General features: G+C 42.1%; 2 protein-coding genes across 4 annotated transcripts in view; one reads left to right on the top strand and one right to left on the bottom strand.

Annotated features, from left to right (window-relative positions):
• The window catches only part of ATR (ATR serine/threonine kinase), a 45,061-nt gene extending 38,602 nt beyond the window's left edge, over positions 1-6,459 (bottom strand). Inside the window, exons 1-5 of the mRNA XM_068953994.1 lie at positions 6,288-6,459; positions 4,511-4,602; positions 3,917-4,060; positions 2,424-3,313; positions 1,430-1,620 (exon numbers count right to left, since the gene is read on the bottom strand). Coding sequence (XP_068810095.1) covers positions 1,430-1,620; positions 2,424-3,313; positions 3,917-4,060; positions 4,511-4,602; positions 6,288-6,346 — 1,376 coding nt within the window. The 5' untranslated portion in view covers positions 6,347-6,459. The remainder of the gene's footprint in view (positions 1-1,429; positions 1,621-2,423; positions 3,314-3,916; positions 4,061-4,510; positions 4,603-6,287) is intronic.
• A 105-nt stretch (positions 6,460-6,564) lies between these two features.
• The window catches only part of PLS1 (plastin 1), a 55,122-nt gene continuing 36,197 nt past the window's right edge, over positions 6,565-25,489 (top strand). Inside the window, exon 1 of one of the 3 annotated variants that reach the window (XM_068953996.1) lies at positions 6,565-6,613. The gene's annotated coding sequence lies outside the window, so the exon portion shown is untranslated. Of the gene's footprint in view, positions 6,929-7,868; positions 7,994-25,489 lie in introns of those variants that run through there. The other 2 variants (XM_068953995.1, XM_009688973.2) reach the window with 2 other exon arrangements.

Here is a 25,489-nt window from a genome sequence, read left to right on the forward strand (position 1 = left end):
ATCACTTAAGCCAGCTGGACATACACAAGTTCATGGTACCAGACAGAATGCGCTCAAGGGTCCCGAGGGAGTTGGCTGATGAGATTACAAGGCTGTTCTCCATAATCCTTGGGAAGTCATGGTGACAAGGGTGGTTGTCGACTGACGACTATAAAAAGCAAAATAACACCCTCATCCTCAAAAAGGGCAAGAGGGAAGATCCAAGGAACTATACGCTGGCCAGCGTATAACCTCAGTCCCTGGGAAAGTTACAGAGCAAGCCCTTGAACTTAGTTCCAGCCACATAAGGAACAAGAAGGTAACTGGGAACAGCCAGCATGGATTTACCAAGAGCAAAGAGTGTCTGACTAACCTGCTTCTTTTCTATGATGAGGCAGTTGGCTTTGTGGATAAAAGGAGAGCTGCTTATTTACAGGGGCCACAACTGGCTGGAAAAATGGGCTGACAGGAGCTTCATGAAGTTCATTCAATAAAGACAAATGAAAAGTCTTGCATCTGGCACAGGATAAACCCATGCAAGAGAACAGGCTGAGGCCTGACTGGAGGAGAAGCAGCTTTGCAGAAAATGAGCTGGTGGACCTGTGGAAAAGTGGAACATAAGAGAGCAGCGTGCCCTTGCTGCAAAGAAGTTCAATTGCATATGGGGCAGGATTCTGTATTAGCAGGAGTAAAGGCTGATAAATGGTGTTCTGCACTTAGGAGGCCACATCCGAAGTACTGTGTCCAGTTTTGGACTCCCCAGTACAAAAAAAGATATCAACACGCTGGAGCAAGCTCAAGATGGCCAGGGGGCTGAAGCGCAAGACGTAAGAGGAGAGCCTTTGTTCATCCTTAAGAAAAGGAGGCTAACGGGAACTCTTACTGCTGTCTACCTAGCGGGAGGCTGTACAGAAGGCACAGCCAGACTCTTTTCAGAGGTGCACAGTGGAAGGAGAAGAGGCAATGGACACAAGGAAGAACACAGAAAACTTCAACTCATATTTAAGGAAAAAAAAAAAAAAAACCAAAAACCCTGGAACAAGGGTCCAGAGAGTCTGTGGAATTGCCATCTTTGGATATTCAAAACTTGACTGGACAAGGCCTTGACCAACCTAACTAGACCCGCTTTGAGAAGGTCCAATGTAACAGTATATGATTCTATCATATCATATATATGTATTCTCCTGGCTTTTCTGTTCAGAATGCGTAGAAATGAAAGTAAAATAATGTCTTGAATACGCTGAGAATAAAAAACAGCCTCCTTAAAGTCTGGCTTAATCAAAAATGATCTATCGATTCCGATTCCTCAAAATATCAAACAGTCTTTTCCCAGGGAGAAGATCATTCAATGTGGTTGCTCTGAAAAACTGCTTCAAAAATAAGTTAAGACATCTGGTTATTATTTACTAGCCAAATTACTATGAAAGTGGTTACTGAATACACGTCATACATTACTGGTATAGGCGATCTCTTTGGAGGCTTTGTTTGTAGGCTTAGTCGTCGTCTTTTCTCTGGAACTTCATCACTGCTGCTGCTCCACCCATCAGTATCAGAAGTTTCTAGCTGGTTTTGGTGGTGAAGCTCTTGAACAATTTCTTCTGTTTGTGTTTTTAGTGCAGTATAAAGTGGACTCACCAGATACTAGGATGGACAAATAGCAGAAATACCATGATGAAGTAATACTACGTCTTACTTTCCAAAGACATGATAACATTGTTTCTAACTTAAAAATATAAGACTTAAAATATCAAAAGTGTCACAAAGTTCTTAAAAAACAAACAAACAAAAAAACCCTTCCACTTAATGGTCTTAATTACATGATGAAAGCTTTTATAAGTAATGACATTTCCTGAGTTTCTATCAGGGATAATTGCTAATGCCGGTTCTTTCATTCAGCTTGTTCAGCTGTCTGCTGGGATTATTGAATTAGTTTCTCCATTCCTGCCACTGTTCCTGGCTACTGAAGCCATCAAGGTAGACCCAAGTTCAAGAGACATTAGATGGATACAGATGTGGGTGTATGGAGTAGAAGACTCAGCACACCAACACCTCGTTGTTTAATCTTAAACCTTTATGTCTCCCTGCCCCCAACAAATATGACCAAAAGCACATGGTTAGAAAGAGCAACTCAGATGAAGTGAAATTATTTAAGCTCCCCTTGTTTGAGCCAGTTTTACTGCGACATCCTTATTCTATACTATGATTACAGACAGCGCGATAGTGCCCGCATAGCCTCTCGCTACTTTAGCGCATCTGAAAAATAGGGTCCAGACACACCCAGCTTATCAAAGAGCTATAACCTGTAAAATCACGTGAAACAGCTGAGAGTATCAATCCAGTTGTCTAACAAAAACAATAATTCCTAGAATTTCTTCTTTCCACAGATGTAGGTTTTTGTGCATTACCCGTTCTCATGATAAAAAGAGTTTTTAAAATTAACCTACCTCTTGTTCTTCCTGAGTACCAAGTGCATTCACGAAAATTTTGCATATGGTACCGATATGGACGTTTCTTACTTGCAAGGCAGATTCATAGCCAACTGGAACAAACTCCAGAAAATATTGCAATATATGGCAAAAAGCAGCTTTTAGCTTTTCAGACTGAAGACACCTGAACACATCACCTTCAAACAACGCACAGAGCTTCTCGAGTAGCATATTCAAGTAGACAGGTTCGATATTTCTGTAAGAATCTGCTTCAAATGGCAACAACGTCCTCACCAAGAGTAAGAGCGGTTCTTCAAAGAGTCCTGTTTCTTCAGCATCCATTTCAAGTATTGACTGCAGAATTCCAAAAAAGACTCTGAAGAAAACACTGGCCAGCTGTTCTGGAGGTCCTCCCAAATGAATTAATTTTATTAAAAATTTCATTGCCAAAGCTTTAACTTTTGGACTACCATACTCCAACAAGGAGCAACCTATCCCCCACAGAATAATATCTTGTCTTACAAAAAACACATCTGCAGCAATGTCTGTCAGAACAGACATTAATATAACTTCCAAACTTTCTACATTGGGCATGCCCATCAGCTGCAACGGTGCCAATCTTAAGTATCCAACATTGTCACTTGAATTGCTTAAAAATCTCTTTACAGCCACTGGCCAGACCAGCATATCTCCCCAGAGATGCTTCTGTGTGTCTCTTTCATGCAGGAAAATTAAATCTTGGAAAAGCTGTAGCAAGTCTTTTGTTAGTACTTCAAAAATGGAACAACTCTTCATTTTAAATAGTAGCAGTAAAGAGCAGATGACATCACAGATGTTCTTGTGCAACGTACAGCAATTTGGAGTTGCAGCAATTCGGAGAAGCCTTGTTATGATCCAATTACTAAATTCTAGGAAAATAAAAAAGAAAGAGCACACGTAAAAGAATTTTTAAGATAAAAACAAAAGCTCATATTAAGGCCACCTTCTTGGGAAAAAAACAAGCTGCTCATCACTAAAACCATAAATCTCCTTGCGATAAAGGCATCTAGGCTTGATAAACAGAATGCCTTCACAGAGACAGGAAACCTCTTTGAAGAAGAGGGAAAGTGGGGGAAAAAAAGGGCACAACAACAACAACAAAAAGATTTCAGGCTAAGTATCATTTCATCTACATTTTCCGCATATTTAAAAAAGACTTAGGAAATGACTATGGGTTCAGGATGACTATGGGTTCCTTTCCAACAGGAACTGGACAGTATCTTAATGACTACACAACAGTAATGAATAAGGTCAGACTCTGTCCTGGTATATATCTCGACAAGTTTCCATTATCACAAGTGCAAATCAATTTACAGTTATAAAAGGATATCGTAAGATTAACTTATAAACATGAAGTGCTGAACTTGCAAGAGAACAAAAACGGGGAAAAGGGAGATTTGCATGATCCACGGGCAGAAAATTTAAATCACGTAAATACCAAATTTCAACATAAAATTTTTCAACCAACTCACCAATGCAACTGCATTCAGTTTCCTCCTGATTTCCATCCATGTTTACAAACATAAGAGGGGAAGATTTCATGATATGTTGAATAAAATCAAGCAGCATTACAGAACTTGGCTGTGAATCAGATTTCTTAATAAGCTCCAAAGCAACTGAAAAAAGAAAGGCAGATTTCTGAATTAGTACCATGACACAGCAACTTCACAGATTTTGTTCATACTTAACAGGGAAAGAAGAAAATTATTACATAAAATATTATTATGTGGTATTAAATCTGTAGAGTTATCAGTTAGGAGTGCTTTATAAATTTGCAAAGCACAAGATTTTTAATGTTGTGAGCATATATACTCATACGCCTCTGCACTTCACATAGTTACTTCTTCTAACAGTTATACATTTGACTCACATTACTTCATATCACATCAGCAAAGACTTTATCGTATAGATTATTTTAAGTAAGTCATAATAGTCATTCAGCTATTAAATTTTTGTTGAAATTGTAACTCATATATAACTTATTTTTAGCAGGAATTACATAAAGGAAAAAACAACAACAACCCAAAACAGATGATCATTTTAAAAGCAAGAGGTGCAATGCTTACCAACATCTACATCTGTAAGAATTCTGTCAATGAACTGGCAGAGTATTTGCCTCGGTTTCTGCACAACGGAATTGTATTCTTCTGGATTAGCACTAAAATTAAAAATACAAAATAACTATTTAAAGTGTATCTCAGCAACACAGTGTTAAACACTGAAAGTGGTACTTTTTACTTCTAGAAGACTTCAAAGAGAAATACAAATTGATTCCCCTTTTCAGTGACCAATATATTGTCTGCTTCTCTTTTTCCTCATTTTTCAAAAGAATGAAGTTTTATGATGTGCTGAAGATCATTAAATTTTTGGCTATGCAGTTATGCTTGATATATATTAAATCTATCTCCGACTCATTAAGGGATTTATACACACTACTCCAAAGCAACAGAACAGTTTTGGTACAGAAAAATAAAATTAGGAACCTATTTTAATTTTAGAGTTGCCAAAATTATTCAGCTGACTAGCTGTCAGTACGCAAGGTAAGAGGTATCGACTGCAGCAGCTCTGACAACTAAGATACCAGCTGACGCTGCCAGGTCAAATCTTCAGCATACACTTGTATCTCCACAGCCATTAGTTGCCTACCACAATCACAGCTACAGTTTTTTAGCTTTGCAGATTGCTGCCATTACCACTTTAGAGCCAAACATTGATCTCTGTATAGATGGCCCTGATACAGGCCCCAATTGTGAAAAGCTTGTATGCCAGTTTAGTGTTTGCAGCTTTAATGAACTGAGCTGGACAAGAGCAATTTTTGATGTGTGAGGGCATGTGTAGCAAATAACTGTAGTCTCAGGGTTAAGTAGGTTCACTTCCCCTGATGCAATGAAGATCGCAGCTAGGATAGGGACACTTGCAAAGCACAGTTTGGATTGCTTCAGTGAAGGCTGCAGACTGGATTGCAGCAGGCTTACAGAAAACTCAGACATCCACCTATTTAAGTAGGCTATCTTTCCTGTAACCTGAACGACAACAAACCAAGATGTTCTCTGTACACATGTTTAACCAACCAGCCACAAAAGGTCAAGAACACCTTTGATCAGGGCATTACCTCAAGAAGCAAGGGATCCAAGTTCCAACTCTGCCACAATCTCCCCCCTCCCTGACATAAAGATGGAGTCCGTTTTGGCATCTGCACAACCGGTGCTCATGCTACTCTTTTGCTTTATGTGGTTGTTATAAAGCACTCAACTACTGCACTAAAGGGAATGTAAGACATTCAGGTACTGCAGAAAGGAGTTTTCCATAGCTTAAAAAAAAATGAAGGAACAAATGGAACAAAGAAGGCTGTTCCAGTCATGCCATCATCCCGAGGGACCTTCTGGAGTGCATGCCTCAAACACGGACGTTTAACATCTCACTTTCAACTCTTCTAACTGAGCAGCAGCGAATGACGATTACAATTTACAACTTCCAGATGCAGTTCTGACTAGAGGAGCTTTAAACTAGTAAGGCGTCTAATCGAGTAGCGCAAAGCACGCTAGAGAGGACTAACAGATGCTTTAAGGTCTTTCAATTCTCAGCGAAACCCCGCTGGAAGCACAACAGAACAGCCCTCCCCAGGAGGCCGGGCGCTACGCCCGGGCAGCCCAACGGGGCCCACCCGCCCGGCTGCACCCCGGGCTGAGGGGTCGGGTCGGGGCAGGCCCGGCCCCGCGAGGCCTCCCTCGGCGGTGGGGAAAGAACCTACTTTCTCCACTTCCCCACAGCCACCCGCTCCCCCCAAGCCCTCCCGCCTAGGAGGGGCCGGCGGACGCGGCTGCGGGGCCGGGCGCGCCCTACCTGGCCAGCTCCCGCAGGGCCGGGATCATGGAGGCCATCTCCAGGCCCTGCTCGGCCATGGCTCCCGCTTTGAAACGCGCGGCGCGGCGCGGCGGCGGCACCCGGCGGACGGCGGCCGGTAGGGCTCAGAACACCGCCGTTCTCGTGCGGGCCGGTTCTCTGCCCGCTGCCCCTCCTCCCTCGCGCGGCTGAAATTTTAACCGCTTCGTCACCAGCAGAAAGCCCCGCGGGGGGGGGTGGGGGGGGGAAGGGGGTCAGGTCAGGTTTTTAGCGGCCTCTCAGGGGAGGGCAGCAGGGCGCTCCTCGCCGTCGCAGCGCTCAAAGTGGTAAAAACAGAAAGGGGGCAAGCGTACAGCGGGGGGGGGGGGGGGAGGAATACCGCCAGCCATGAGTGGAGCCTGTCACAGGGGCGCTGAGGAGGGAACCTCGGTGCCCCTCGGGCGGAGGCCCCGCCGCCAACGGCCGCCTGCCCCGCCCGCCCGCACCCGCGGCTGCTAATTCCGCCAACGGCGAGACTGTTTTATCGGGTCACGGGAAACGGCGCCGCCGCAGCCCGCCCCGGCGTTGGCCCTGGGCGCTGCCGCCCCGCCCCGCCCCGGCGGCGGCAGGTGGCGGCGGGGACGCGGCAGCAGGAGCAGCAGGTAGGGAGCGGCTGCCGGTGCCGGTACCGGTGCCTGGCCCGGGGTTTGGGGCCCGGCGCCGGGCCTGGGGGGTGGGACGGGACGGGACGAGGCGGGAGGGAGGGCGCAGCCTGGCCGTGCGGGGTCTTGGCGCCCGCCGGCTCTGTGCCGCTCCGCGTAGCTAGCAGCAGGAAGGATATTTAAAATATAGTGGTTATTTTTTATTTGTCAGTGTGCGTTACTTTCCGTTCGTGTTCTTTTGAGGGGACAAAGGTATTTGAACGCATAAATGCTTTAAAGAAAAACCCTAAAAGCGTTGTGCAATGTACTTAAAGTAGCCTGCTTTCTTACGCTACAGGAAAAATTAAATGCGTGCTTTAGTAGCAGTCCTGGGATGTAATGGTGATTGTCACTGTATGGCCCATACGTGGGAGCCCTGCCCACGCAGCAAGTCTGTGAGACCTCGGAACGTGAGAGGATACAAAAAGCGTTCTTGTGTGTAGATACTAGTAGCAGGAAGAGTACTTAAGGGCAAATTGAAGTCTGAGCTTTGCTTTTCTGATTCAGAAGCATAATACTTTCTGCATTTGTTTCTGAACTGCTTAGCATTGTTTCTGGGCTGAAATAAAATCCTCTCAGAGGCTTGTAATTCTGTTGCCTGTTTCCACTGCACTGTGCCTATATCTTTTGCATGTAAAACAGCCCAGGAAATGAAGTGGATGCATCTGTGTGTTGCTGTTACTGATTCATTGCAGGTGCATGCTTTTAGGGAACCTATTGCTAATTAACTTTTTCAGCTACACCTGGTTATTTTCATCCTACAAAATACCTGTATACGGTTTCATACAAAGTTTTGCTGATCTTTCAAAGATCAAAGAGTACCCTGGTTGCTAACATAGGAAGGAATGAGAATGTTTCAAGAAACGTTGCAAAAAATAATTGAGTTTCATCTTAAATTTTTCAACGCTTCTTGCAATTTTCTCTACCAGCTGACTGTAAAATATTGGCCTTTTGAGATTCATTCCCAGGAGCGAAAACGGTTTACACGTTTTCTTAAGTAGAATTTCAATGATACAGGAAGACAAGGTACGTCTGGGTTTTGTTGTCAATTTTATTTTGAACAGAGAAGTTTCTACACAATTTAAATAAAAATATATACTTCTTGTTAGAACAACAATCTGAGTGTAAACTGCCAATTCTGAGACAGCAATCACTGCATAGAAAGTGTAAATTGCACTACTTGCTAATTTGAAGTAGAATGGAAGTCTCGGTGTCATCCCTGATAAACTTGGGATCCCAACAGATATTTAGCTATCTTTCCTAAGAAGATTTGGAGTAGAATACATACATATTCTTCAGCTTTTAATCCTAAGAAATACAATAAATTTATTGAAGCATAGAGAGATGTTTTTTTGTTTATAAAGAATAAATGGGGCAGACAAAGTGCTTGACAACAACAAATAAGTACTTTTGCCTGGAAGTCTCCCAATTCAACAGTGAGCTCATGCTAATATAGCTATTGCAGAAACACTTTCATTTGGCATAGGTAGAATTCTATAGAAATTTATGTTGCAGTTACTTCAAACGTGTAATTCAGGCTTTTTTGTAGTAAATACTCCCAGCAATTCACTAAAGAGGTGTCTCCTGCTCCCTACCCCTCAGTGGTAGTGAGGCCAGGAGCCTCTGTTCTCTCCCAGTGACAAAGCCTCATGTGCTGCCTTCTGACCATATCATCATGTTCTTCCTGTTACCTTGGTCTTAACAGGACTCTCTAGTGCCCCTAATGACAACTGCATTGTCCCAGGTTCACAGTGTTTGTGCTGTGAAGATAAACGATGTCTTCTCGATGCTCACCTTAAAATATTTTTATGGGCACTCACAAAACCAAAAACACCTAGCTTTGCCCCTTGCTTTTCTTGAACACACAATAAGAAGCTCAGTAAAATTTCAATTCACCTCCGTCTTGTTTCTCCCTCATCTCATTATTTTATACTTTATATGTCTCTGTGTCCTCAGTAGGAGGGGGAGATGTATTATCATCCATCTGGAGAGCGTGCCTCATGACTAAAGAAATTAGTGTGCCTTGAGACTGTTTTGTATCTTCTTTTCCAGTGCAGATCCATATTGGTGAAATAGGTGTGCAGAACTCCCAGCTTACAAAACTCAGGAAAATTCATGCAGGGAGTTAGAGCTAGGTATCAAATGCAGTGTGTACAGTAGTGTCAAGATATCTGCTAAAAATTTCTTCCCCTCCCTCCCCCCCCCCCGCCAACTTGAACAGTCCTCTCACTTCTTGCATGATTCTCCCACACCTAGGCCTGCATCTTCTTTGGCATTGGTTGTTTTTTTTTTTTTCCACGTACCTTCCCAGGGCACTCACTTAAGTTTCATACTCACACTGAGTAACACAGAGTGACTTTGCTTTGGGCCAGCAGGTCCTACACACAAAGGCATGTTGATTCTGCTTTTATTCATTCTGTTGCAATTTAATTCAAAGATAGAGGTGAACGTACTGTTCTTCTTGGGGCTCATCCACTGCGTGGATGTGTGAGAGATGGTGCCTGTTAATAAGACTGCAGTTAAATCTCAGCTGTCCCTTGTCAGTAGACACAAGTGATTTACGATGACCTAAAGGCACCTGTGTATTTCTTGATGTCTTCATGAACCGTGAAATACAAACATTGTACAGGCTGATACGGTGGTCAGAGGAAGTTCAGCCAAGATGGTGCAGTGAGCTCCTCTGAACTGTACTAAGTGGTTTTATGTAATATCAAGGTGTGCTTATGGTTTTTCACTTGCATGGTTGCTGTAATAATACCCAATGGTCTGTATGATTACTTGAAAACTTATTTCCATATATAGTCATGAAAGTGCTTGTCAGAGTAGTTGACTGACCTTTGAACGTGTTGAATTGTTCCTGTACACCATAAAAACGTATATTCCGGAAGGCTATGTTTTTGTCTATGCCTGTGTCGCCTAGTCAACTTGGCTAGAGGGAAGAGGCACAAGTCAAAATAATATTCAGTCCGGAATATTGGTTTGATGATTTTAAAAAAAAAAAAAAAAAAAAAAAAAGAATAGTGAAAAGTTGAAATAGTAAATGTCAGTAAGGGCCATTCACCAGCTGGCATCCTGAAAGCAGGAATATATAAATTCAACCACTAGGCAAAAACTGACAGGTGAAAGAGGGGACAAAAGTGAGGAAAGAAAGAAAATATATAAAACTGTTTTTTAACACCCCCTTTCACTCTATGTTATCCACATAGGTCCTAGTCTTGCAAACACTTATCCACATATTTTTAATATGAATAATCCTGCTTACGTACTTAAGACTATTCATGAAGTAAAATTAAACATTTGAGTAATTCAGAGAGATAGTGTGTTAGATTATATGTTCTTTGGGAACCTGGCATTATTATTTGTATAGTAGCAGCCACTGTTTTTTGCTTATGCACAGACGCTACTGATAAAAAGTAGTTGCCTGTATATATATCTCTGTTATTTATGGTTTTTGCTTTCTAGTAGAAGAATATTACTCTTCAGGTTAGCAGCTTTGGAGTAAACTCATAGGAATTTATTTATTACCGGGACTAGTGTTACAAAGTCAAGACTTTCCTGAGTTGATAATTCTGGAATAAAACTAAGATGCTTGGAATCTACTTCCTTAAGGCAAAACTTTCAAAATTTTAAATGCTGATTAAAAAAAGTATTCCATAACTAGGGAATGTGATTGACAATAATGACTCCTTGGGAAAAATGTTTGCGTGGTTTCATAGGCTCACGCAAAACTCTGTGCTAGTCATGGCAGGAGAAAACTGTGCAGTGTTTTAATTTAAAATGTCATTTAAACTAAATTTGTTTGAAAGTTCTAGCTGTTTTAATTACAAAGGTTCTTCTTTTTATTAAGAACAAATTCTTAAAATCCGAATAACTGTGCTAGCTATTTTCATAGTAAAAATTTGTTGTTTTCCTATAAAGCTTTCATGAGAGGAGAAATAATTTTCTATCTGATTCTATGTTTCACACTGCTCAAGACTAGAATAGAGTTTAGGCTTGGTAATATTGATAAAAGATGTCCAGGCTATTGCTAAATGCGAGAGTTCTCTAATTTTCTTTCCGTGGCTCACTGTAGAAACCGATGAAATGGAAGGAGAAAGGGTAGTCACAGGTTTTTGTCCTTCTATTGCCTTTGTTAGAAGCCAAATAAATTAAGCCAATGTATGCATGTTGTAGCATTATTTTCCCAGTAGGGTATGGTTTTTTTTGTGTGTGTTTTCCCAGTATTTAAGACTTCTACTACTCCAAGGGATTTGTATCAATGGGATGGATATCACCTTTGCAGCACATGATAGGAAAATGTCTAAACTAAAAAGGTTGTACCCATATCCTTATCCTTTAATGCTCATATAAAGTCTAAGTCTGTGACGTTAGTGGCCTCCCTAGCGCTAGCTAATTAAAGAAAATATTTTCGTAGAGTTCACCGGGACATGTGAAAAGCTTCACACCCTCGATAATTGTTGATAATAATTAAAAATCCAAAAGTAACTACGTCTAAATAAGTGGATTAAATAAATGTAGACCAGGAATACCAACGAGTAAAAGGAATCTGATCCAAGCAAACAGGATTATTACTGTAGCAGGCTGTGTACTGTGCCTGATGATAAGGAAGCAATAAATTGCAAATTAGTGCTGGGAAGATACCTAGCTAAGCAAGTGCCATGACTTTCGAATCTAAAAATCAGTTTTGAAGATTTTTTTCCTGTAGGATGTCATATCTCTGTATCGCTATTTCGTTTCAACCTAGACATTCACTGAGCAAACAGTTGACCAATGGTCATGTTATGGTATGCAAAGGGATATTAACAATAAAAACAACAGCTAGCATTAGCCAGATCAAGTTAAGTATGAATCAGGAGTTCTTAAGTTACTGATATAAACAGCTCTGCCATACAGTCATGTCATGCCACGCCACTTTATTAAGGGATTTTTAAGCATCACTGTTGCTACACATGTTTAAACGAGGACTGCAAAATGAAGTAAGAAGGGTGGCTTCTCTGTTCTCCAGTATATTATGTTTGTGGTAGAATTACATGATTCCAGCTTTGACTGAACTGGTCCCATTCAGTAAATACTAGATGCCAGTCATGACGTTATTATTTGTCTTATTTGTTTTGGTACTTCTACATGTAAATTACTTGATGAATTTCTGGGGGGGGGGGGGTCGGTTGCTGCTGTTACGTACGCATTTCTGAAGAGAGTAAAGGTGGTATGTCACAATAGCTCATCAGTGAAACTGGTATTGCTGAGCCTCAGGAATAAATTATGTATAAAGTAGATTGTGTACTTGTGCAGAAGGGATTATCAACCCACATTCAGGGTTTTCTTGCAGATGTAATAGGCACTAGCGAAAAAGAAAATAATAATGCTGGATCCGGTATCACCCTGTTTAATTCACTTAGTGTAGTAACCTTTTCATCTTACTAATAATCATTGGTAGATTTCTGCCTGGACTGATTTTAAAAAATTGACATATAGTAAAGCTGAATTATTCGGCTATATGTTATCAGCTAGATTATATTTACTTGAATGCTAATTTAAAGGATTTGTCTCAATCTGAGCTTCAGGATCTAGCTATTACTTATACATAGAGTTCAAATAGAGAGAAGGCTAATGTCTTGTGTTCTCTTGGGTTGCTAATAATAATACTAGATTGTTTTCCAGAAGTCATGAATTTCTAGTAGCTGTCCATAGTGGTGAAGGGAGTTAAAGGGCCCTTTCAGGTCAACCAAAAGTACAGTAATGAGTTTTCTTCTTGCTTAAATGACACCAATAAAGAAGTTATGCTTACCTCAGAGGAATCATGTTTTCGACATAGTGATTATACATTTGTTCTTCTGCAGTTAGCATAGCTGTTTTCTGAAGCAATAGATATGTAAAGTGTATTTGGTATCATGCTTTATCCCCCAATTCTATCCCTGGTGCCATTTTTAAAATCTAGTGTGTAGTTAATTTACCACTTCAGATTACACTCACAAAGACTAGTAAGGCATTTTGAGGAAGAGCCTTTTCTGGGCAGTAATTCTTTCTTTGTAGTTACCATTTGATTGACTGACATCTTTTTCCCCTGACGTCCAGGCTGGTGTTATTCTGCTAACTTCTTCATTCCTTTCTGTTCACTGTAGGTTTTTGTTTTCCAAAATTTTTATATCTTAGATTGTTTTTGTCTTGCTGATTCATCAAGCTCCTGTTTTAGTTCCACCTTTGCCTTTCTTTCATTTTGTTTCTACATATCCTAACTTTTTTTTCTGCACTAGTTTACCCCAAGGACAAAGGAGACAAAGTCTGTGCTTTCATAGCCTGAAAGTAGGTCAAGAGAAAGTAATATACGTTTTTGGTTTTTTTTTCCATTGGGCTGACTTTTGCTTCTGCTGTGTTTCTAGTGCTTCCTACCTGATGTATAGAACTAAAATGTATTTAATTTAAACTGCTGTGGATTTTGCCAGTGTAGCTGCCATAAGGACTTGGGTCTGATGTTAGATCTCTTTTTCCCTTAGGTAGAATGATGTATTTGGTTTAAAAAAAATCATAACTAAATATAAAAATGTATTTTGCTTCATTTATCATCTATATCAACCACTTAATTGTATGGGCTGAAATGTTTTTTCACATCTCAAACTAGTATATCCCCAAATGTTATAGCATGTGAATAAACTTAAGCCTTATGAGTAATTCCACTGATATCAGAGATTTATCATTTGCTTATAATTGTATCCATTGAAAACTACTTCATAGAATAATTTGTCCAATAAGCCTTTAATCAAAAAACTGACATATTGTTCCCCTTCTTTGTTAATCGATGATACTCATATGTCTCCAATCTTTCAAATGGATTTCATTGTTCTGCTATTGCTATGTGTCTGTGGATATGTATCATTGCACGTTCATGGGAAATATCAGCCTTCTTTAAGCTACAGTGTTGGAGGCTCTACAATGGTACGGATAAAGTAAAATAAGACTTCATCAGCGTTAACTGAAATAGCACGTATATGTGGGTGTGCCATCGCAAAGTAGAAATTTCCTTTTGTGCAGATAGGAATTACTTAGGCTTTCTGGGGTAGTGGGGAGGCAGGACACGATTCTAATAAAATTAAGCCTGGTAAATATTTCATTTACCTCTTACAGTTTGGTAATAGTATACATATTTTACTCTTAAATTTGTTCTTAAATTTCAGGCTGGATGATTATTGTAGTTACCATAAAACAAGACCGAGCGTTAGCATTAAAATTAGGAATATATTACTATGCTGCATTAAAGTCCAGGCTGTTTTGCATTCTTACAATGCCACTTACGTGAAAGAACAAGGGCCTGCTATTTCCTGCAAGTGGCATATTACGGTAATTGTTATGAACCCCTAGTAGGGGAATACTTCTGGTGGCTCCTTTATTATATAATGTAAAGCCTACTGAAACGTATCAGTCATATAGCTAAAAAGTATGTCCAGATATTAAGGATGTTAAAACTAATCTGAAGGGTGATATATCTGATCCCAGTTGAGGATAAACTGCTTTGCAGGAGCCTTTCTTCCAAACCCCAAGATACTTTTTTGATTCTTCTTCCTGATAATACTGGTCCCTTATGTTGCAGCGAAGGCACAGTATTGTAGGAAGCAAATTTACAGTTGAGGAAACTCAGGAGCAAACACAAAATAATTTAAAAAAAATAGATTTTGAGACAACAATCATTTTCATGACCTAGTTTGGTCTCCTGCGTAACTCGGATTACAGGATTTCACCAATGGGTGCAACAGTAAGCCTAGAATGCCTGGTTAAGCCATAAGGTATGTTTAGAAAGTTAGCTAGTTTTGAAGTCAAGATCTGAGATGATGGCAAATCCACCAGAAAATAAACAAACGATTTGAATAATTAGTTACTGATAATAAACTTTAAAATCTATCTTAAAGTTTTTGGTTTTTGCTAACTAAGAATTTGCATCTGTTACATCACAAAAGTTCTATGTATCTTCCCTTCCCAAATAATTATCGTGGTGGCTTATCAATAGAACAAACCTTTGTGCCATATAGTTTATTCTCTAAGCAACCTTTCTTCTTTTTACTAATTAAGTTAATTAATATCAAGGCATTTAATCTCAATATGATTAATCCACATCAGTGTTTCTCAATGAAATAAGCATATGTTGCATGATTAATTGGGTGCCTCTTTGTGCTATCTAGACAGTGCTTCATTGGGATGTCATTTTAGAGTTGTATTCTGTTTTCTGCTGGACTCCTCAATCAGAGGAAGATAGATCAGTAATAGTGGGAAGGCTTGCTCAGTTTTGAAATGGAAACCTAGAAGGTAAGCATACTGTTAGCTTGCTAGTTGACATTAGTAACACAATAAATATTTGTGCCATGTTTAGAAATGTAAAAGTAGGGATTTAAATACAGATTACTGTTTAATACTCAGACCATTAATTTTTGGGGAGTTGGAAACATGAGTTCTCTTCCATGATTTGCCACTGTCTGTGTAAAGCCTGAAAGAACAACATGAGAGGCTTATTCAATATTTGTGAAGATCACTGGGAGGACGATGAGCCCTTCAGTGCAGACCTGTAGCTGATTTAAAAAATCAAAATGTTTGCTTACTTAGTTATAAAATTTATTTCTCTTAACATTTTATCTTGCAAATTCTCCTCCAGAGATATGTTTTGTCCTGGTAAAAGAGTAGATATATCAATAGGCTGATAGAAGAAGTCTTTAGCTGTGTTTTAGCTTTGCTAAACATGTCGAACTTTGCTCATCGAGTGCTAAAAAGTGTGTTGTGGTGTAGGCGATATTAATATTTTACTTGGAAACCACCACGGTTTGAAAAGACTTTGGACTATTATCTGGCAATTTTGGAAAAGAGTGCAGCAGTAAATGCGGACTGTGAGAGAAAACAATTGTCACGTTACTGTGGGGCATTTTAAAATGCCTAAACCAGAGGAAGTATAGATACAAGTTAAATTTAAGAGTACTCGGAGTTCATGCTCAACTAAGCAAAAACTCTCCTTACAGAGGTGATCTGCATGACCAGCTTACAGGATTTTTATCCTTCTCACTTTATGAAACTTTAGGTCAACTTTTAAACTAAGAAGTAATTTCTTAAACTATCATTCTTAGGCTTATAAGGACTGTTACTAGACTAGCACAATTTTATAAGGTTAATGTTTTTATGATATGGGAAAATAGAAAATAATATTTCTAATTAATAAAGCCATACACATCTTTACACATTGATTTGCAGTACATGAATAAAATATAGATGTTTATTGTTTTAGTAGAAGGGCATAGGTGTGTCTTCATATTTAGACACATACTTTTTTTTAAACTTGTGATTTTTGCATAGCTGCAACGTGTAATTTAGTTGAATGTCATCTGTTGTGGTCCAGTTAGTACATCCTTTGGGCTTTTTTGGTATAAGATACGAGTGGCAAATACAGATGCTACAAGGCTGTTAGTCAGTTATAAATGGGCTAACATTTTGGTTTGTTTTCTTCTGGTTTCAGAATTATGAAATTTTGAACATCTTTTTATAAGGAAGATAAGCAATGCTTTAGCACTTGCTAAAAAATACTAATGACTCCCTGCCAGTAGTCATCCTTAAAAATTACACACCAGTGTATTTTTACAAAAGACTGGGGAAATTGTACTTTTTCCAACTACACAGTGACTGGACCAATGAGGGAGCCATAACAACTGTGTAGCAAGATGGGCAATGGGACCACAGCGATGCGGTAACAAATCCTGAGAGAGAGTGCTGTCTCCTGCCCTGGCCAGGCTGAAACTTCAGCCTTGGCTCAGGGCTTGAAATGAACATCATGTCCCAGCTCTGTCTTGTGGTGATGAGGGGGGCAGGACTAGAGCATGGGTATTCTGTACGTAGGGCCAAAACACTTGGTGTGGCTTTTGCCCATTGGGACACAGCTGGGTTTTTGTAGTCATTGATCTCCGTTACTAAAATGGGAGCTGAGCTGGTTGAGGAAGGAAGGGGAACGTCTGAACATGAAGGAGACTTGCAAAGAGACTGTTTTGTGATCTAAGGATGGTGAAAAGGATATTAATTTGAGATGAAGGCACACAGCGATAGCAGTGCTCTTTTATGTGAGGTAAATGGTGCACACGTAGGGGTTTGCGTAGTCATTCAACTTTCATCTGTCTGTTAACTCCTTCCTACTTTAAGCTGGGATAGGGGCAGATGTTAGATTTTTCTTGCTACTGGTAGATGTCAGTGAGACCTATTCTCCTGCAACCATTTGATTAATATAGGCTTCTTTGCAATAAACTAAAGGATCTGAAAGTCAATCAGAGACAAAAGTTTCTTCCTCTTAGAGAAATGGAGTTGTCCTTAAAGTGTATCAAGTACTCCTTAAAGGAAGGAAAGGGATGGGGATAAGGTTGGTAGGAGGATTCAGAGGAGAAAAATGGAGACCTACCAACCTTCCCTTTCCCTTTTCATACCAGGGAACAGAGCTTCATAGAAGGAGCTGTTGCCTGGGATAGAAGAGCTTCCTTCATCCTGAAAAGTAGTTACGTACCTTCTGCAAGGCATATATATTTCAAATATTTTGTTCTGGAGCAGAGACATATCTTGCAGCCTCATTTATTCTGCTTGTTCTGTGGATAAATACTGAGGGATGTCAGTTCATATTGCCAACCTAAACTATTTCAAAAAAAAAAAAAAAAAAAAAAGAAAGGTTTGTCTGAAAGCAAGGCTTTTGTAAACTTATTACCTTGCTTGGATTCTGACTTTTGACGTTTGTAAGAAAGTTGGCAATGTTTTCAGTTTCTTTTAGGAGCATTAGAAACAACGTTTTATTCTTAAAAGAAAGCTAAAATTATCTCCTAATAATGAATCTAAAGCTGAGGTTTTGAATAGTTCAGTTACGTAAATTTTGCTAAGAACTTTCTTTTTTTCCTCAAAGTGATTTAAAAGTCTCAGCAACTCAGTTTTGCTAACATTCTCCTTTATCCTCTGCTCTTTAACAAATGCACCTCCTAAGGCTATGAACTGGCTAATGGGTAGCATTGATGTATCTGTGGACTCTGCAGAGACTGTATGGATTTGAAATGCTGCTGCTCGCGTTTGCCGCAGATTGTAGAAGCTCCTCCTTTTCGTGTAGCTTGACCAATGAAAAAAGCAAAACAAAAATAACCTATGCACTTTCCATGATGTAAAATCCTGGCTTGCTTGTAGTATAGTATCTGATCAGCCTAATCTTCTGATAATCTTTTGTACTATGTAGAGTTGAACTAGGAATTAGCAGGTGACAGAAGGCCATATTGCCATCTGATAAATCAGTGAAAACTTAAAAATCTGGCAACCTGCATCTATTTGGCACTATTTGGTAATTGTAATTTACTAGCATATGAAATGTGTGGATGTCGGTTGAATTGCTGAGGGTGGGAGAATGAAGGTGCATATATATTATTACATTTAATGATCTTCACGTGATTAACTTCTGGGGTGACCTTAAAACTAAGTTCATTAGTAAGAGCTACCCCTATGGCTGTGTGCTGGAGTTTTAGTATTTGTAGTGAGGGTTTCTACTTCAGAGACTATCGGAGAGCAGGCATACTAAGAGGTGAAAGTAATGTTTTCCTGGAGGGTATTGCCAGTTGTATGTACCACTATTAGGCTGTTTGTTCATTGATAGCTTTCTTCATAGTTTTGGTTTTTAAGTTGTTGTGTGCTGGCTACGTGTCATTTTCACACTTGGAGGAGAGAAAAAAATGGTTCATAATGTTGCAGTTGGTTTAAGAATAGTTTTTTTGAAGTTGGGTCCCATGGAAGAATAAATTCATTAGCAAAGAACACTGGCTGAGTATGATATGTACAGCACTGAAACTGGAAAGAAACCGAGGCTTGGAACTGGAACCGACAGCCTTGCAAAAGACATTGTATTAAAAAAAAAAAAAAAAGGGGGGGGGGGATATTTTTATTACAGATTGAACAGTTGAAGGTGAGTACTTTTTGATTGTAATAATTGGAATGTGAAATCCAGCAAACTGGAAAATTGTGAAGCATGTAAATTGTGAAATTGTAACTTGCTAATGGCAGCAACAGAATTCTGGCTGTGAAACTGGTAATAAGAATTATTATGCTAGAAGCTGGTGGCTAGTGAAAAAGCTGTGCTTAATTTTAATGTTTCCGATTACTTTCATTTCCTTACGTACAAATACTGAGGTGGAGATAATATCAGACTGAAGTTGCAGTTGTTTGACTTGAATGATGCTATCCCTTTATTCAGAAATGTAACACTTAAACTGTAATTTAGAGGGAGATTGGAAGATGGTGGGCCAATGACTTCTACAATATTATCAGCTCTCATAATTTGATGGAGCTTTCAATGAAAATTGAAGATACTCTCCAAAGTAACTTCTCAACTCAACAAATTGTTATGTGAGGATCTGTTTAATTTTAAACACGTTTTTAGTCCTCCTGACTACAGAGAAAAGCTTGAAGAGGTAGTCTGAGGATAAATGAACTATCTAGAAAACAGAAGACAGATGCCTCCAGGTTTCAAAACCCTTTGACATTTCATGATTTTGCAGTTGATCTCATAAACTGGGGCCTGACTCATGATTTTTGAGAAGTTGGGGGTGTGAGAGTTTTACTTCTGTTTAACTTTTCTGTTTAGTAATTAATATGCAGTGTTATAAACAAGTATAGTATATAGTGCTAAAGTAATAAACAAGTATAACAATAATTAAAGCATAACACCCAGGCTTGTGAATCTTATTTGCAGAGAACTGGAACATCCAGATAGTTGTTCTGCCAAGTGAGCCTTCTATTACTGTGTCAAATCTCCAATTCTCAGCACGAGTTTTGCTGTGTTCATAGACAGAATTCTTACTGAAGCTTAAGTTTCAATAAGAAATTCAGGATTTCTCTCGTAATTGAGAAGCATATCAGAGAATATTCACGCGGGAACATTTATACAGGAAAAGTAATGGTATTTTTCTGTATAACTCTAATTCCATGTAAACAAAAGCTGTACATGCATAAACTTAAACTGAAAAAAGAAGGATATTAAGTGTCCATTTGCTTAGTGCATCTTTTACTCATTTCCTTTTGCTGTTGTAAACTTGATATGTAACATCAGCCTAGGCACAAAAGAATGACTTGACGATGGAGAGCCTGAATTAACTCGCTTTTGTTAGTGTAGCCTTTCCATTATGTTTTGGAATGGTTTGCTTTAATGAAATGTCACAGAGAGACCAGGTTTGGATTTTTAAATAGAAATTGTATCCTTCAAAGCAGTGACAGGTTTGATCACAAAGTATTTACTAATTTCTCGTCAAATTCTTATGATAGTCACCACAGCACAGGATGCCAAATCCAGAAGTATTGCTACACCCAGAAACTGTGACAAGGTGAATACTCACTCCGATCAGAGGACTACAGCAGGTTTTCCATGCAATTGCATGTCCGATAGAAAGTGGGGACAAGGTCAGTGTGGGGACAAGGTCAGTGAGGTAAGGGAGTCTCCTAGAATAGGAGAGGGGCGGAAGAGGTCTATTGATGGGAGCTTGTAGAGGCTCTCCAGGAAAGAAGGCCATGCACCTTTGTGTAAAGGGAAGCCAGGTGACTAGTCAGCATGGCACATAGCTTTTAATATAATAAACTGATTCCTGCAGAGTATCAAATTATCCATGCAGATGCTGGTTGATAACACAAGGGAGAGGACAGAACTGAGAATATCTTATAAAATGAAGTAGAATATTAAATTGAGTGAACTTGCTGGAAGAAAGATGAATCTGGTTTCTGTTCAGGGCTCAGTGAAATGCTGCCCAGACCAATGTGAAACATAATGCTGTTAACACCGCTGAAGTTTCTTCGACCAAGTGACCTTAATCTGTCCTGAGCCCCACCCTAGTTGCTAGTACCCTGCTAATTAGTTTGTAGCTAGCCTTAGTATATCCTTGTTGCACGGCAGTCATGAAATGTTGGAGATACAGACGTTGCTCTCTGTAAAGCAGAAAAGAGATGGTCTTGCTTTACAAACAGTGTCTTTAAATATTTATATTTAAAATTTATATTCAAAAAGTGAACTTGAGATTCATAGATAAAAAGATAAGATGAATGGGGGTTGCTTCACTTCTCTGTTACCATTGTTATTTTGAGTTATAGTGAGCAGGCTCAGTTGTGTCCTAGAACTGTCAAAGGACAACATATTAATACTTAATATGAAGAGAATTCTTTGTTACAAATGCATGTGATTTTAATTGTGGATAGAAGTTGTCTTGGCTGTGACTAAGGACTGAAACATGGAGAACGTTATTTTAATCAGAGGTGAAAATGGATCTCAACAGTAGTAAGCCGCACACCTCTCGGAAACAGACTTCAAGATTCATCATTTTCATACCAGTGTTTCTGAATTTTGTTTATGACCCCTAGTTTTAACTGTATAAGGAAAGGGTAAATGTTATGCTAAACTTTTAATAGTGTGGTAGAAGCTAAAGCGACACTAATAGGCCTCTGCTAGGCAGAGGCCTATATAAGAGCCAGGCCTAGAGCGCAGCTCCCAGAGCGCAGCCAACAGAGGCAGCGAACAGACGCAGCAGTTTGCGCAGCAGTGTCTGGGCTCTGCCTGGGCCTTTTGTGGGCCTTGTTGGAAGTTGTGGAGACTTTCTGGGGACCCCCGAGGAACTAGACGGTGCTTGCTGCTAGCAGGAAGGGAGAGCTGGGCAAGGACTCCTGCAGGGGACCTTGACTTCACTTCTCCTGGGAAGTTCTAGCTAGGTGGGGCTGCTGCTAACGAGCTCTCTGGGCTGCCCTGGTCAGAGGGAGTTGGGGCTTTTGTTTCAGGTGGCTCCTGATTGGGTGGGTCAAGCACCCTTGTGAGTCACTGCTAGGCAGAGGCCTATATAAGAGCCAGGCCCAGAGCGCAGCCAACAGAGGCAGCGAACAGACGCAGCAGTTTGCGCAGCAGTGTCTGGGCTCTGCCTGGGCCTTTTGTGGGCCTTGTTGGAAGTTGTGGAGACTTTCTGGGGACCCCCGAGGAACTAGACGGTGCTTGCTGCTAGCAGGAAGGGAGAGCTGGGCAAGGACTCCTGCAGGGGACCTTGACTTCACTTCTCCTGGGAAGTTCTAGCTAGGTGGGGCTGCTGCTAACGAGCTCTCTGGGCTGCCCTGGTCAGAGGGAGTTGGGGCTTTTGTTTCAGGTGGCTCCTGATTGGGTGGGTCAAGCACCCTTGTGAGTCACTGCTAGGCAGAGGCCTATATAAGAGCCAGGCCTAGAGCGCAGCTCCCAGAGCGCAGCCAACAGAGGCAGCGAACAGACGCAGCAGTTTGCGCAGCAGTGTCTGGGCTCTGCCTGGGCCTTTTGTGGGCCTTGTTGGAAGTTGTGGAGACTTTCTGGGGACCCCCGAGGAACTAGACGGTGCTTGCTGCTAGCAGGAAGGGAGAGCTGGGCAAGGACTCCTGCAGGGGACCTTGACTTCACTTCTCCTGGGAAGTTCTAGCTAGGTGGGGCTGCTGCTAACGAGCTCTCTGGGCTGCCCTGGTCAGAGGGAGTTGGGGCTTTTGTTTCAGGTGGCTCCTGATTGGGTGGGTCAAGCACCCTTGTGAGTCACTGCTAGGCAGAGGCCTATATAAGAGCCAGGCCTAGAGCGCAGCTCCCAGAGCGCAGCCAACAGAGGCAGCGAACAGACGCAGCAGTTTGCGCAGCAGTTTGCGCAGCAGTTTGCGCAGAAGGGCGCCAGAAGGCAAAGAAGGCATCTCTCCATTTTGCACAGTGGTGTGTCCTTCCCCGGGGCATGGTCATGACACGCCGCAGAGCACGTTCCCCAGTGGCTGCGGGAGGTTCTGCATTGGCTGTGTCTGAGGCCTCAACCCAGACAGACCCTCAGACAGCAGATGCAGCTCTGCAGGTGTCAGGCTGCAGGCAGTGCCTGGGGCCTCTCCGCGAGGCCTGGGCTGACAGACAGCTCTCCTGTGTGAGGTGTGCTGTGGTTGACCAATTGCGTCACCAGATAAAGGAGTTACAGGAGGAGGTTAGTAGGCTGCGTAGCATCCGAGAGGATGAGCGGGAGATTGACAGGGTGTTCTCGGAGATTGTTCAGCTCCGGGAGTCCCCTGCCCCGACTGCAGCGGAGGTGTCAGAGGGCTCAGCACCGTGTGTAAAGGTGCATCATAACGCTGTTGAAGAGGGCTGGAAGCTGGTGACCTCTCGCAGAAGGAGAAAGGCTCTTGCTCCTCCTCAAGACTTACCCTTGAAGAACAAGTTTAGCGCCCTCCAAGCCGAGGAGGAGCTGGGCATGGCTCCAAGGGAGGCAACTGGCCTGGCAGACCCTGTGCCGTGCAGGAACCCCCGGAAGAAGCGGCGAGTGATTGTTGTGGGTGACTCCCTGCTGCAGGGGACAGAGGCACCTATCTGCCGACCTGATCTCTTGTCCAGAGAGGTTTGCTGCCTGCCAGGGGCTCGAATAAGAGATGTCGTGGAAAGACTGCCAAGACTTGTCCATGCATCGGACTACTACCCTCTGCTGATCTTCCATGTGGGTGCTAATGACGCAAAAGGCAAACTGGAAACCATCAAACGGGACTTCAGAGCTCTGGGAATGGTGGTGAAGGGTCTGGGAGCCCAGGTCGTTTTCTCCTCAATCTTGCCTGTGAGGGGAAAGGACAGGAGGAGGAGTAGACGAATTTTCCAAGTTAACAGCTGGCTGCGCCGCTGGTGTTGGCAACAGGGCTTTGGTTTCTATGACCATGGGACCCTGTTTGAAGATCAACAGCTGATGGGGAGAGACGGGATCCACCTTACCAAGCGGGGCACGCGCGTCTTTGCCAACAGATTGGCCAGCCTGGTAAGGAGGGCTTTAAACTAGGCAAGATGGGGGAAGGGGAGTGGTATAGTGGCAGGGGAGTCAGTAAAACACCGCTCAAGTCAGGATGCCTCCAGCGGGTGCATACAACCAGGGGAGACAGCATGCAACATGGCTATGGAGGATCCTCTTGCACCTCTTCTGGGAAGCCTGTGTGCTTGACTGGCTCTCTCAAATGCCTGTATACCAATGCACGCAGCATGGGGAATAAGCAGGAAGAGTTAGAGATCTGTGTGCGGTCGCAGGGCCATGATCTCATTGCAGTGACAGAGACATGGTGGGATAGTTCACATGACTGGGATGCTGTCATGGATGGCTATGTGCTTTTTAGGAAAGACAGGCCAGGAAGGCGAGGTGGTGGAGTTGCTCTTTATGTGAGGGAGCAACTAGAATGTATGGAGCTCTGCCTCGGGGTGGATGAAGAGCAAGTTGAGAGCCTATGGGTAAGGATTAAAGGGCAGGGTAACATGGGTGACACTGTTGTGGGGGTTTACTACAGGCCACCTGATCAGGAGGAAGTCGACGATGAGGCCTTCTACAGACAGCTGGAAGAAGCCTCACGATCACAGGCCCTGGTTCTCATGGGAGACTTCAACCACCCTGACATCTGTTGGGAAGACAGCACAGCTAGGCACAAACAGTCAAAGAGGTTCCTGCAGAGCATTGATGATAATTTCTTGACCCAGGTGGTGGAGACGCCAACGAGGAGAGGTGCAATGCTAGACCTTGTACTAACGAACAAAGAAGGTCTAGTTGGAGATGTGAAGGTTGGGGGCAGCCTTGGCTGCAGTGACCATGAGATGGTGGAGTTCAGGATCCTGCGAGGAGGGAGCAGGGCAATGAGTAGGATTGCAACGCTGGACTTCAGGAGAGCTGACTTTGGCCTCTTCGGGGACCTACTTAGGGGAATCTCCTGGGGTAGGGCCCTAGAAGGAAGAGGGGTCCAAGAGAGCTGGTTAATATTCAAGCGTCACTTCCTCCAGGCTCAGGATCAGTGCATCCCTCTGAGGAAGAAGTTCAGCAAAGCGGGCAGGAGACCTGCATGGATGAGCAAGGAACTCCTGGCCAAACTCCAGCAGAAGAAGGAAGTGTACAGAATGTGGAAAAGGGGACAGGCCACTTGGGAGGAATACAGGGACGTTGTCAGAGTGTGCAGGGATGCGACAAGGAAGGCTAAGGCCCAGTTGGAATTAAATCTGGCAAGGGATGTCAAGGACAACAAGAAGGCCTTCTTCAAATACATCAATAGCAAAAGGAAGACTAGGGAAAATGTGGGCCCGCTGCTGAAAGGGGCGGGTGCCCTGGTGACAAAGGATACAGAGAAGGCAGAGTTATTGAATGCCTTCTTTGCTTCTGTCTTCACTGCTAAGGCCAGTCCTGAGGAATTCCAGACCTTGGAGGCAAGAGAGGAAGGCTGGAGAAAGGAAGACTCTCCCTTGGTTGAGGAGGATCGGGTTAGAGATCTTTTGTCCAAACTTGACATCCACAAATCCATGGGCCCTGATGGGATGCACCCACGAGTGCTGAGGGAGCTGGCGGATGTTATCGCTAGGCCTCTCTCCATCATCTTTGAAAGGTCCTGGAGATCAGGAGAGGTGCCTGAGGACTGGAAGAAAGCCAATGTCACGCCAGTCTTCAAAAAGGGCAAGAAGGAGGAGCCAGGAAACTACAGGCCTGTCAGCCTCACCTCCATCCCGGGAAAGGTGATGGAACA

The sequence above is a fragment of the Struthio camelus genome, chromosome 9, assembly GCF_040807025.1.
Source record: "Struthio camelus isolate bStrCam1 chromosome 9, bStrCam1.hap1, whole genome shotgun sequence".
Classification (NCBI taxonomy): domain Eukaryota; kingdom Metazoa; phylum Chordata; class Aves; order Struthioniformes; family Struthionidae; genus Struthio; species Struthio camelus.